Genomic DNA, 13,922 nt, shown 5'->3' with positions numbered 1-13,922 from the left:
TCTTGATATGAAATTGGTTTTATTTGACTTCATTTTGGAGACACACCCAGGATTACTCCTTGGCAGGCCCAAGGAATCCTATGGGATACAAGGATCGAACCAACCAGGTCAGCCTGGTGCAAGACAAAAGCCTTTCCCACTATGCTATCTCTTCGGCCTCTAATGCTGTTTTAGAACAATGTGAAACCAAGGGTTCCAAGCTCAAAACCACAGCATGGAGTCCACCCAGGACCCCACTTTCCAGCCCAGTCTCCAGATACTCCCCTAACTGAATTCTTGCTTGCCTGCCCCTTGTTTGTGCTTGAAAATTCAAGCAAATTCCTCCCTGCTTGTCAACTAACCTATGGACTTTTCCCTGTGAAGCTTTGGGCTGAATAGACAATTCCATAAGCAGCGGTTGGTTGGTTGGTTGGTTTGTTGGCTGGTGGTTGGTAGGTTGGCTGGTGGTTGGTATATGTTTGGTTTATTGGTTGGCTTGTGGTTGGTTGACTGGTTGACTGGTGGATGGTTGGTTGGCTGGTAGTTGGTTAGTGGATTGTTGGTTGGTTAGTGGATGGTTGTTTGGTTGGCTTGTGGTTGGTTGACTGGTTGACTGGTGGATGGTTGGTTGGCTGGTAGTTGGTTAGTGAATTGTTGGTTGGTTAGTGGATGGTTGGTTGGTTGGCTGGTGGTTGGTTGTTTGGTTGGTTGGTTAGCTGGTGATTGCATCCAGGGTTTTGATGCCTATTAAGCTCACTGAAGGACCCGATCTGTAGGTCTGTCTGCAGATGGGAGAGCAGTGGGGTGGGGGAACGTGGGAAACAGCATATATGCATCTGACACTCCCAGCTGGGGTGACCAGCCCCAGCAGCCCTCAGACCCTCAATGTGATGGTTCCTGTGCCCTGAGTGCCCTCCTAGATGCCAGGATCTGTTGGACAAAGTTTCCCCACCTGTGGATCTCAGGCAGATTCTGCAGCAGCTGGTTTATGGGTCTGACTCACAGGACACAGTCTAGGCCCCTTGGGGGGGGGCACAAAGGTACTTGGAATAACTGCCCTCTTAACTCCATTTTCTGCCAACTCTCCGGAACTGGCCCCCCTGGCCACACCCACCCTGGCCTCAGTCTGCCCTGAGCCCTCCAGGAGTGCCAAGAATCAGCCTTCAGCACCACCAAGTATGGCCCAAAAAACAAACACAAAGATCGGAAGGGAGAGACAAAGACCATGGTTTTAAATGACACGTTTCCACAGTGATTTATTGCTGCTACATTCAGACAGAAAGTTGGAGTTGCCAAGTCAGACAGATCAACCAGCCTGGCAGGCAAGGGGGCCGGTGCGGGGAGACCCCGGAGCTGCGCTCAGTGTCGCTTGTGCTTTTTCGTCCTTTTCTGCTCTTTGGTGATCTCTACCAAGGTTTCCTCCAGTCTATTAAACCTTTGGAGTAAAACCTCCATTGGCAGCTGATGTGCCATTGATCGGTGGTGCATATCTAGAACAGGAAAAGAGGAGGTCCTGGTAAGTGCTATCTGAGACTATGTGAGCAGAACTGAGGGGTGGGGGTGTTTTGTGGTGTTAGGGCCAATCAAAATGCAAAAAAGAGAGGGTTATAGATGGGTTTAATTAAGGACGATGCAAAGCAGGGGAGGCAGAGGCCACACAGCCAGCTTCCTAGACTGAGAAAAAGAGAAAAGAAGAAAGATAATGTGGTGATGGTGGGGGGGGGCGGGGTACACAGAAATAAATGCAGCAAAAAGCAGCAGGAGCCGGGCTGGAGTGATAGCACAGCAGTAGGGCATTTGCCTTGTACACAGCCAACACCAGAGTTTGACCCCAGTTCAATTCCCGGCATCCCATATGGTTCCCCATGCCTGCCAGGAGCGACTTCTGAGTGCAGAGCCAGGAGTAACCCCTGAATGCCGCCGAGTATGACCCAAAAACCAAAGGAAAAAGCAGCAGGAGGAGAGAGTTCAGCAAAGTTTCCCCAGCAAATTGGCAGTGACCATCCAGCAGGAGTAATTAGGCAAGGGAACCCCACACACACACACACACACACTGAACTTCAACCCTATATAAACCCCCAGACAACTGCCCCCAGCTTCAGCTCCCCAGATGAAGGGGCATCAGGTAACTGACATCTTTTCACTTAAAGGGACAGGAGCCCCCTATGGCTGACCAGGGGCCATAAGAGTCTCTGTTTCCTTTTACTGTGGCAAACACCCGAGTTGGGATGACTAAGGCTGATCTTGGGGGGTCTCATTGTCTGACCTGTGACCCCCCACTGCTTGACTTGTCTCTTCTTGGTCCTGACCTTCTCTTTCAGCCTCTCTGCCCTGCTCAAATCAATGTTTTTTTTGGATAAAAACCTTGTATCTGTCTATCAGATACTGTACATTATAAAGGAAAAATGAGGGAAGCTCGGGCTGACTGCCACATTGTGACAAGGTACCCTGCAGGCTGTGGGTTCAACCCCTGAAATCCTACATGATTCTCTGAACACCACCAGCAGTGATCTCTGAGCACAGAGCCAGGAGTCAGCCCTGAGCCCTACCGGGTACAACCTCCAAATCAAACCAAACTCCTCCATGCACCCACACACATGCAAATCAACAAACTCCATAAACAAGAGCGTCTTACGTGAGGGATGAGCCAAGGGATAGAAGTTGGATTCCACAATCCTTCCATTCAGAGGTTGGGTCTTGCGGTAATCATTGTGCAGGGTCTGGTTTTGAGAATCCAGCAAGGAATTCTCCAGCTTCTCGATCTGTGACAAAATCAAAGACCCAATAGTTTAATTTAAATAAATAAAACAGAAAAGAAAATCTCCAGGTAACATTAAGGAGGGAAAGAGAAAGTGGGGCAGTTCAGAGTTTAGTGAGATCTTGGATTTCTGAAACCCGGACAAGACTGAGTGATAAGGTGTCACGGTCAGATAGGAGCTGGGTGTTGGGTGCTGGGTGCAGGGTGTTGTTGTTATTGTTGTTATAATTTCCTTTCATTTCTTTCTATATTGTTTTAGTGGTTTTTGGGTCACACCCGGCAGTGCTCATGGGTTACTCCTGGCTCCAGGCTCAGAAATTCTCCTGGCAGGCACGGGGGACCATATGGGACGCCGGGATTCCAACCTCCTGCATGAAAGGCAAATGTCTTATCTCCATGCTATGTCTCAGGCCCCCCCTATATTTTTCTTTCTTTCTTTCTTTCCTTCTCTCTTTTTTTTTTTTTTTTTTTTGGTATTATTTTTGACCGCATCCAATGGTGCTCAGAAATCACTCCTGACAGACTCGAAGGACCATATGGAATGGTGGGACCAAACCTGGGCTGTCTTCATGCACAGCAAACACCCTTACTGCTGTGCTATCACTTTGACCTCAGTATGTTTTGTTCAAAAGTGGAAAAGCGAGAGAGATGCAATGAATCAGTGAATCCAGGTACCTGACAACAGATGTGTGGCTAAAACACTGTGGTACATCTATGCAATGGAACACTATGAAGACGTTAGGAAAGATGAAGCCATGAAATTTGCTTATACGTGGATGGCTATCGAAAGTATTATGCTGAGTGAAGTGAGTCAGAGGGAGAGGGACAGACGTAGAATAATCTCACTCATCTGTGAGATCTAAGAAAAATAAAAGACAGAGTGGGGATTATATTTAGAGACAATAAAGATGAGGATTAGAAGGACCAGTCCAGGGTAGGAAGCTTGCCACAAAGAGCAGAGAGGGCAAGTAGAGTAGAGAAGGGATTACTAAGAAAGGGATGTGCATGGCAGTCCTTCATTAACAAAGTGCAAACCACAGTGTCAAAAACAGTCAGAGAGGACCAGAGAGGTGGCGCTAGAGGTAAGGTGTCTGCCTTGTAAGCGCTAGCCAAGAAAGTACTGCGGTTCGACCCCCTGGCGTCCCATATGGTCCCCCCAAGCCAGGGGCAATTTCTGAGTGCTTAGCCAGGAGTAGCCCCTGAGCATCAAACGGGTGTGCCCCCCCCCCAAAAAAAAACAGTCAGAGAGAGAGAGAGAGAAAGAGAGAGAGAAGTAAAATGTCTGCTCCAGAGGCAAGCAGGGGAGGGTGAGTGGGAGGAAAGAGGGTATCAAGGTATCAGGAAGAGTGAGAAGGAAACATTGGAACATTGGTGTCAGGAATTGTGCGTCCATGTAGGTTGTTCATGTACAAATCAATATGCAAATCAAATTGCAAATTAATCATGGACAACTTTATCTGTGGGGCCAGAGCAGTGGCGTAGTCATTAGGTCGTGTGCCTTACATGCGCTAACCTAGGACAGACCACGGTTCATATGGTCCCCTATCGGCATCCCATATGGTCGCCCGAACCTGCCAGGAGTGATTTCTGAGCGTAGAGCCAGGAGTAACCCCTGAGCGCTGCTGGGTGTGACTCAAAAACAAAAACAAAAATAACAAAACATTTGGTCCCCCAAGCCAGGGGCGATTTCTGAGTGCATAGCCAAGAATAATCCCTGAGCGTACTGAGTGTGACCCCCCAAAAAAAAACAAAAATCAAACAAACAAAAAACTTTATCTGTGAAAAAATAAACAGTATTATGAACAACCTTATAATATTGTGTCTAAATAAAAAAATTTAATTTTTTTTTTTTTTGGTTTTTCGGGTCACACTCGTTTGATGCTCAGGGGTTACTCCTGGCTGTCTGCTCAGAAATAGCTCCTGGCAGGCACGGAGGACCATTTGGTACACCGGGATTCGAACCAACCGCCTTTGGTCCTGGATCGGCTGCTTGCAAGGCAAACATCGCTGTGCTATCTCTCCGGGCCCAAAATATAAATTTTTTAACAATAAATAAATAAACTGAAATTTATCCCCAGGTGAAGGGCCTGTGTGAATGACCCAGTGGCAAACTCAACCTTGGCGCTTCTCTGAAAATAATCTTTCTGTACTATTCTGAGCTATTTTGCTTGTTGCGTCTTCCTTTCTGTCCATGGGCCCAGTGCTCCTGTGTAGGACTGAGCTCCCCACCCTACACTGTTCCTCTCGCAAGCATCCATCTTTTTTCTCTGACTGGCTGTTGACTTTTCTTTCAACCTTTGTGTGTGGTTTCAACAGGGATGAGTTTCGGGTGAGGGTCTTTTTTTGTTTTTGTTTTTGATTTTTGGGTCACACCCGGCAACGTTCAGGAGTTACTCCTGACTCTACGCTCAGAAATTGCTCCTGGCAGGCACAGGGAACCATATGGGTTGCTGGGATTCGAACCACCGTCCTTCTGCATGCAAGGCAAACGCCTTACCTCCATGCTATCTCTCAGGCTTGGGTGAGGGTCTTTTGATTTGCTCCGATTCAATAACCTTCCTGACTATGTATGTACCTTTATATGCTTCTGAAAATTGCCAATAAATATCTTAAATCATGTTTAGATTCTGCTTTTCTCCATCTAGAATTTCAACTAGATTTGCTAGACCTATTTCTATGTTTGCAATATTTTTTGGAGGAGTGGAATGTTTGGGGCCCTCCCCAGCAATACTCAGCGATCATCATTCTTGGCGAAGGTTGAGGAACCATGAGGGGTACTTGAGACCCAACCTGTGTTGGCCATGTGCAAGGCAAGTGCCTTACTCATTGTACCATCTCTTCTCTCTGGCCCAATTTCTCTCTCTCTCTCTCTCTCTCTCTCTCTCTCTCTCTCTCTCTCTCTCTCTCTCTCTCTCTCTCTCTTTCTCTCTCTTTCTTTCTAATTAATTACTTTATTGAAACATATAATAAACAAGGTAGTTCATAATAGAGTTGGCTGCTTCTTTACTTATTTATAATTCCATTTCTTTTTTTTTCTTTTTTTGTGGTTTTTGGGTCACACCCGGCAGTGCTCAGGGGTTATTCCTGGCTCCAGGCTCAGAAATTGCTCCTGGCAGGCACAGGGGACCATATGGGGCTCCGGGATTCGAACCGATGACCTCCTGCATGAAAGGCAAACGGCTTACCTCCATGCTATCTCTCCGGCCCCCTATAATTCCATTTCAGTTCCTCGTTGTGCTATAGTTTAGATAATTTTCTGGCTATCTTCCAATTTAAAATTTTTATATTTGGGGGGCCAGAGAGATAGGATGAAGGTAAGGCCTTGCATGCAGAAGGTTGGTGATTCAAATCCCAGCATCCCATATGGTCCCCCAAGCCTGCCAGGAGCGATTTCTGAGCATAGAGCCAGAAGTAACTCCTGAGCACTGCCGGGTGTGACCCAAAAACAAAAACAAAACAAAAAAAAAATTCCATATTTGCTTGTTTTGCTTTGGAGTCACACCAAGACTTCCTCCTGACTTTCTACTAAGGAATTTATTCTGGCAATTACTCAGGAGACCATGAAGGTTGATGGGGACTGAACACTGGTTGGCTGCATGCAAAGCAAGCATTCTATCTGCTGTACTATACTATCTTTTATCAGTTTATTAAATCTTTGATGGTGTCTAACCAAAACTAAAAACACTATCATCAGGGTGTCAATTTTAACAACTATCTTTCCATGTCTAGTAGTTTTTTTATTTTATTTTTTCAAGTTTGTTTGTTTATATATAGGTTTGTGGTCACACCAGGTGACTCTCAGAGGTAACACTTTGCTCTGTACTCAGAAATCACTCCTGGTAGACTTAGGGAACCCTATGGGATGCTGGGAATTGAACCTGGGTCGGCCGTGTGCAAAGCAAACACCCTCCCCACTGTGCTATCGAACTGGCTCTATAAAGCCCTTTCTGCCATGAGAATGGATTCCTGGCTCATTCCACTAGCCCCTCTCTGCCCCTCTCCCCACAGTGCTCCCAGATATCTGTGGCATCTAGTGGGGTAGAGTTTCTGTCTGTGGCCAACACGGCAGGAACCCAGGGATGGACCGTGGCGAGCCGGGGGTGCATTCTTGCTCACCAGGCTGTCAAAGGGCGCAATGCAGTGACCCTGGGCATTACCTGGGCTCTGGAGATAATGATGGGGTCTTTGAGCAGGAACCAGAGCACGTTCTCGGTGCAGGGAGGGGTGGTGAGCGAGCCCTGGTAGGTGTAGTAGTGCCAAACGTTCTGGGGCAGCATGTCCCTGACATCAATGCTGTTCAGAATGGTGCTTTGTCCTGGTGGAGAAGACAGTGGTGAGGGGTGGCAGGAACACTTTCTCCTCCCGAAAAGGAAAGTAGAGTGTGAATACAGCACCACCCAGTCTGTGCCTCCGAATTTAAGAGTATGAGCAGGAAAAGGGGACCTGGAGAAAAAGTCTCCCTCTTTTTTTTTTAATCCTGGAATTGATCCAAGAGACTCGAGAGGTGCCAGCCTCTGAGTTTGGTGCCCCGTCTGATAATGCTGCTTCCTTGAGGGTAAAAAGCAAAGACTTGGAGCTGGAATAATAACACAGATGGGAAGGCACTTGTCTTGCATGTAGCTAACCCAGGTTCAATCCCGGGCATCCCATATGGCGCTCCACCAGGAGTGATTCCTGAGCACAGAGCCTAGAGTAACCCCTGAGCTCTGCCAGGTGTGGCCTCCACCAAAAAAAAAAAAATCAGATATTTTAGCAGGGGGCCCATGAGGCATCTTGGTGCCCAGTCGAGGGACACACATGTCACTGCCATGTTGCCATTGTGGCTGGACAGAGTGAATATTTGGGGCTTGGAGAAGGTCCCTGAGGGGGCCAGAAATAAAGGACTCCAAATGTGGAGGAAGGCTGCTCGGAACTGGAGAATTTGTGAAGGGCTTACTAAGAGGTGCTCAGGTACTGGAGCACCTTCTGAGTTTTCTTCTGAAAGTTTGCTCCTTGCAGGTATCTGCCAGGATTGGCTGCCTGGAAAGCAGTGGTAAGTGGGGTTGCCCTTCGCTTCCAAGCTAGTTGTGGGGAAATTCTCCACAGAACAGAACTGGGTTTGAATGGATGGAAGGGCAGTAGAAAGACAAAGATCAAACTGCCATTCTCACACCCTCCTGCCCCACCAGGGCTGAGCAACAGATTTGGGAATTCACAGCCTCCAAAAAGTGACATTACCCTGGGAAGTAAGGTGATCACAGGAGACAGAGCACCCCTGACCTGTGGAGTCAGCTCAAGGGCAGAGTTGGGGACAGGGGGAGAAAGGGGGGCACAGCAGGGGCACTAAGAGCAGGGTAGAGGCTGGGGAACAGTCAGCCCAGAGACACCCCTGCTAGTTGGAGATGGAGGGGGTGCAGGGTGAAAAAGTGGGGGGATGCCAGGAAGAGCCAGTAGGAGCTGGTGCCACTTACAGCAACACAGCGGGTGCTGGCAGGGGTCCCTGAAACCTCCCCAGCAAGATGGAGGGGCTCAGTCTGTCCAAAGCAGCCTGAGATGCAGAGGGATGTGGGGTGCCTTAGCAGTTGCTGAAGGCCCCCCACCCCCCAGTCACAGATGGTGACATTTGTCCCACCACACCCAGCCGGTTGGCTTCAGGCTTTGAGCAACAGCGCTGGGCTGGGTTTTTGCTCAGGGAGTCTAGTGGGGGTGTCAGGAAACAGGGATCAGAGCTTAGACAAGCAGGGAGAAGGATGCCAAGGGGTCTGAGCTGGGTGTGGACAAGTCAAAGGCCTCAATGGACCAGCACCGAGGAGGAGGAGGCCTGCCCAGTAGACTTGAGGTGAAGTTGGGGGCTGTCAACTGGAGTGGCCAAAGTGGAGTGCTCAATGTTGATGCGTGTGTGCTCAAGGTCAAGGGTGGACTCTAGGGTGTCCGGGGCACTGACAGTGACTGCCAGATCCTGGCACCCTTTTCTTTTCTTTGTGCTGGGGTTCAGAGATGAGACACCCCCCTGGAGATCTGCATCTTGAAGTGGGGGGTCACATCTGCTCTCACCCCTATGGAGAGGCTTCCCCACTTCCCTGTCCCTGAGGATCATGGGACAGATGCACAAACAAGGTTCCCAGGGCACAAGGATGAGCATCCAGGCACCCCACTTCCTTCTCGGCCCCATGTTCGCTCCCCTCACTCTTCTCTCCTTACCTGGGTACTTGATGTACTTCAGATGATTGATAAAGTCACTGTAATACGTGTTTTCACTGTATTCCTTGACCTGAGGAAAAGACAGTAGCTAGAACCTTCCAGAACACCTCTGCTACACTAAGCTCAGTGCTCTGAAACAGAGAGAATCAGCCACAAGGCCCAGGAGGAAAACTCCCACCACCCTGGATTGGGGGAGACCCTCTAGACACAATGATGGTGTCATGGGGAACCCCTCTTTGATACTTCCCATGTGGCCTCCATCTACAGGGACCATTATAACCCCAACAACCTAAGGTTTCAAGGGGACTTGAATAAAACCCAGGGCTTGTCAAAACTAGTGTCTCTGTGTCCAAAGTCTAGAGTCACCAGGTGTTCCACTCCATCTTTGTTTCTTTGTAGGAACGTTGCAGACTTTATCAGCTGCTTCCAACAAATAGGAATTCCTTCCCAACTGTTGTATCTGTGGCTCTGGGCATGTCTTAGCACCCCTCACAATTGAAGGGGGATTTAGTTGGACCCAGGACTCTTGGGTGACAGAGTTGAGCCGCTTGTCCTTTGTTTTGGTTTGGTTTGGGTCACACCCATCAATGTCCAAGGGTTACTCCTCCTCATCTTGGGGGACCATAAGGGGTGCGGGGGATTGAACCCAGCTCCACTGCGTGGCAAGGCAAGTGCCCTCCACACTGTGCTATTGCTTCAACCCCAGAAAGAAAGATCCTTGAAGTACATAGCCCCAAAACCCACCCCATCTTGGCCTACCTCGAAGAGCGCGGCCAGCACCAACAGCCCATCGGGGGCATTTTGGGCCTCCTGGAAACTCGTGTATTTTGCGTTGTAGGAAACCACGTGCAGCTGTGGAGCCAGCAAGGGGGAGTCAGGAGCGTTCATGTGGAACCCCTACTTCCATTGCTTTGGCACGATGCTTCCAGGAGGCCTGGACAGCGTGTCCACTGCCCTCCACCCATGTCTTTCTCACACGTCTGCCAAGACCAGAAACTTCTCCAAGCAGAAAGCGCAGGAGTGGTCTTTTAGGGGAGCTGACTGAGCACCCTGACACACCTTCCTCTTGCAGTTAAGCTGCCAGAGTCCAGAGGGATCAGAGGAGGCCACTGGACAGTTCAGGGATCCCCAGAGTGGGCAGTGCTCTTGTTCTGCCCCGTACCTCAAAGGCCACTTTAAACCTTGGACAAGCAAGGTAAGCAAGGAAAGGCCCTAAAAAATTTGACTCAGAGACACTGTGTGTCCTCCCCACCAGGTTGGAGGCTCATTGAACCCCAAGATCTCACCCAAACCCCAAATTTCCAGGCACAAGGTGACATAGAGCAAGACAAGGATCTGAAAGTGAGTTCGCCTCAGGACCTGGCCATGTCTGTTGCATGTCATTTTGGGGGTGGCTGGGGAGCTAATGGAGAAGCCAGCATGGGATTCCCGACAACCGTACCTCAGCCACGTGCCTCCTGCCATCCACTGTGTGCTCAGAGCCGCTGATCTCTGAGGATGCGCCACCCCAGTGGAAATGCATCTGCTGGGCTATGTACTTATGACCGCTGGGGGTCTTCAGGTGCATGTTCTTGGGCAGTGAGATTTGCACTGTGGGAGAAATGGAGGTGAGCAACAAAGGATGCGCCACTCTCCCGGCTCACCTCCTGCCTGTCCACTTCTGGCGGACCCTGGTGGAAAGTCCACCAAAAGGGAGCAGAATGACAGAACATCAGGGACAACATTTGCCTTGCACAAGGCTGAGCCGGGTTCTATCTCCAGCATCTCATAAGGTCCCCTGAGCCTGCCAGGAGTGATCCCTGAATGCAGAGCCAGGAGCAAACAGAACTCAGGAGTCAACTCTCTGACCTGTGTGGCTCCAAAAAAAAAAAAACTAAGAAAGGGGCTGGAGTGGGCCTGGAGAGATAGCACAGCGGCGTTTGCCTTGCAAGCAGCCAATCCAGGACCAAAGGTGGTTGGTTCGAATTCCGGTGTTCCATAGGGTCCCCCGTGCCTGCCGGGAGCTATTTCTGAGCTGACAGCCAGGAGTAACCCCTGAGCACTGCCGGGTGTGGCCCAAAAACCAAAAAAAAAAGGGGGGGCTGGAGTGGTGGCACAGTGGTAGGGCATTTGCCTTACATGCAGCTGACCTAGGACAGACCGCAGTTTGATCCCCCAGTGTCCCATATGGTCCTTCAAGTCAGGAGTGATTTCTGAGCACATAGCCAGGAGCAACCCCTGAGCATCACCGGGTATGGCCCAAAAACAAACAAACAAAAATTATAAAGCCTTTTCTTCCTGTGGTGTCGCAAGATCCAAGGATGCAGAACACGTGGAAAATCAGAAGGTGGCTGTGCCAACACAGACTTCCAGTGTGTTTGGGGGTTTCTCAGGGATGGGGTCCCTGCGGGGAGGGGGTTTTCCTTGCACGTTCAATCTTTATCATCCCAGATGGTCTTCCGAGGCCAACCAGGAATGATTCCTGAGTTCAGAATCAGAAGTCACCCCAGAGCATCACTGGGTGTGGACCAAGACCCAAAAAGACAAAAAACAACCTGAAACTCTCACCAAACACCCTGAAACGGCTGTGTTAGGATGTGGGGCAGGTGGAAAGGGATTCTGAAGGTGTCTGCCCTCCTGAGGTGATGGGACCCCCCAATGTGGTTTCATACTAGGCACCCTGGTGACTGGAGGGCTCCAACATGGAGAGTGCCCCCACCCTGGGCAGGATGAAAGAAGGGGCTCAGGCTCAGCCTGCCTGTCCCTTCGGGGCCCTTTGCACTCACCTGTGTGGCCATTATTGATCATTTCGAACTGGCCCTGCTGCGTCTTGTAGCCCTCCAAGGTCAGGGGCTCCAGCTTGGGGTTGAACTTGACATTGCTTTGCCGTACGTTGATAGGTGACTGCCTCTTACCGGCACAGTTGGGGTACTCACTGGTCCATTGAGACTCATCCAGGCTCCCTTTAGGAACAGAAGGCAGTCCCTGTGTCACCGCCCTGCCTCCCCCATGCCAGCCCACACTGGGCCCTTGCCCATCTCCCTGCCCACTTCTGGCTGCCTCTGCCAGGGACAGGAGCCGAGCCATGTGTTACTCAGTCCCTCCCATTGTGGGGTGTCTCAAGTGTCCCCCAAAAGTCATACTCGGGCTGGGGAAGCTTTCCAGACAATCTTGGAACTCAGCAGAGCCCGAACCCAGAGCCACAGTGCAGGGCTGAGTCCCCACTCCTGCCTATTTCTGAGGCACTCACTTATCCACATTGCCTTCTCCTGGAGGGGACCCTCTGAAGCCCAGGAGGGTCACACTGGCCATAGAGAGGCTGCCCTGACTCCGGCCTCAGGGCTCCTGGCAAAGGGAACTGCAGGGGGGAAATCTCTCCCATCTCACAGAAGAGGTTCAAACCCTGTATTCAGCCCACGTGGATCCCTCCCAGGTGGGCCAGAGCCTGTGTTCAATGCCAAGGAAGGGTTTCAGAATGTTCTAGAAGAAAACTCTAGCAGGTGCCCGCCCCCATGTCTCTGGGGAGACCAACCCCAGGGGACTGTTTCTAGCATTTCCCTTTCCGAGTGCACAGATCTGGCATTCCCAGTAGCAACTCAGTCAGCAGGTAGTTGAAAGCCAAAACTGACAGAGGCAGTCGAGGTCCTTACAGAGGGGTCTCTTGGCCCACATCAAGGGGTGCATGGGGGCTCCATGCACCTAGAAAAATGGAATCCACTGTGATGGATCACCCAGAGGTAGCCAGTGAATGCCAGGTATCCCGGAGGCTGCAGGCAGGAGCAGCCCGGTCCTTTTGGGGCTCACCTGTGTAGGTCCACCCGGCCCCAAGCGGGACCTGCAGCTCCAGAAGCAAGAGCGACAGCAAGGCCACCAGGGTCTTCATGGTGCTGTGGATGGGACTCAGCACCCGGGGCCAGCGCTTCTTTTTAAATGCGCAGCAGCTGTAAATAACAATTTGCAAGGCTGGCGGCTGGTCCGCCCTTTGCTGCACCCACTGAAAACATGACACGTCCCCCACAATCGCCAACTCTGGCTCCGCTTGACCTCTGCTGGGCCCCCGCCTTCACGTCATCATGTCTTTGGGTGTTGGATGCCTCAAGCGGTGGCTCCCCGTGCCAGGCAGTGACCACAGCAGGGAAAAGGCCCCAGGCAGGCCCAGGCAGGATGGCCGCTGTCCCCAGACCAAGGTTCTTCCTGGTCCCATGGCCCCGGGGTGGGCAGGTGAACCCCGCACCTCAGGTGGCAGAGCAGAGACCCCACATTCAGGATCTTCCTCTCCCCCCTAAGTTTCCAGCCGTCCTTGAGCCTGGGTCCCCCTCTGTGGGGCCCCCTCCCCACACTCTGATGCCTCGGGCATGTCTCTAGGAGAGGATTCTAACTGGCAGCTGCCCAGGGCTCAGTCACACCCATCACCGTGTGGCCCCTAATCCTCCTGTATCCTGTGCGATGATCCTGGATGCTGGATGGACTGTTAAGTTGACAGGTGGTGAGATGTTGCCCTTTAGGGCAGGCGGGTTTCACATGTGTCCCTGTGTGGTTCTGTGTGTGTGTGTGTGTGTGTGTGTGTGTGTGTGTGTGTGTGTGTGCCTGCACTGGTGCCCCCTCCCAGCCTCCTGCCTGCTGCTTTTACTTCCCCAAGAGATGCTGAAAGCATAGATGTCTGCATGGACCCCCAGACCTGCTCGACCACTTAAGAGTGTTGGCTGTGGCCACGCTATTCTGTGCCTTGGTGTTCCCATATTCCTTCTTTTGTTTTTGTTTTGGGGCCATACCCCATGGTGCTCAGGGGTTACTTCTGACTCAGTTTCTCTCCTGGCAGTGCTCAGGGGGACCTTTGGGATGCCAGGGATTGAACCCAGGATCTGCTGCATGCAAGGCAAACACTCTCCCCCCCTGTGCAATCGCTCCAGCCCTATCTTTCCTTTCTTCCTTCTTTCTTTTCTTTCTTTCTTTCTTTCTTTCTTTCTTTCTTTCTTTCTTTCTTTCTCCTTCTTCCCTTCCTTCCTTCCTTCCTTTTTTCTCTCTC

At 50.8% G+C, this 13,922-nt stretch overlaps 1 protein-coding gene across 1 annotated transcript; it reads right to left on the bottom strand.

Annotated features, from left to right (window-relative positions):
* Positions 1–691: 691 nt before the first annotated feature.
* Positions 692–12,809, bottom strand: LOC126011613 (carbonic anhydrase 6-like). Its single transcript, XM_049775436.1, has 10 exons — positions 12,701–12,809; positions 12,177–12,179; positions 11,683–11,859; positions 10,359–10,507; positions 9,677–9,769; positions 8,918–8,987; positions 6,895–7,052; positions 2,593–2,741; positions 932–973; positions 692–761 (listed from the first exon to the last, which is right to left on the bottom strand). Exons 1-10 carry the CDS (start codon positions 12,777–12,779, stop codon positions 692–694), a joined length of 990 nt encoding a protein of 329 aa, XP_049631393.1. The 5' UTR covers positions 12,780–12,809.
* Between the last annotated feature and the right edge of the window lie 1,113 nt (positions 12,810–13,922).

The sequence above is a fragment of the Suncus etruscus genome, chromosome 6 (assembly GCF_024139225.1).
Source record: "Suncus etruscus isolate mSunEtr1 chromosome 6, mSunEtr1.pri.cur, whole genome shotgun sequence".
NCBI lineage: Eukaryota > Metazoa > Chordata > Mammalia > Eulipotyphla > Soricidae > Suncus > Suncus etruscus.
This window is presented reverse-complemented; position numbering and strand designations above follow the sequence as displayed.

What these genes read in the sequence shown, in the direction of transcription:
- LOC126011613 (XM_049775436.1), bottom strand. Translation starts at nt 12,779, where the DNA reads ATGAAGACCCTGGTGGCCTTGCTGTCGCTCTTGCTTCTGGAGCTGCAG. An exon ending in GCAGGAGGCACGTGGCTGAG is followed by an intron (nt 9,770 to 10,358) that starts GTACGGTTGTCG and finishes CTGGCTCCACAG; the next exon opens with CTGCACGTGGTTTCCTACAA. An exon ending in GAAGTACATCAAGTACCCAG is followed by an intron (nt 7,053 to 8,917) that starts GTAAGGAGAGAA and finishes CTTCTCCACCAG; the next exon opens with GACAAAGCACCATTCTGAAC.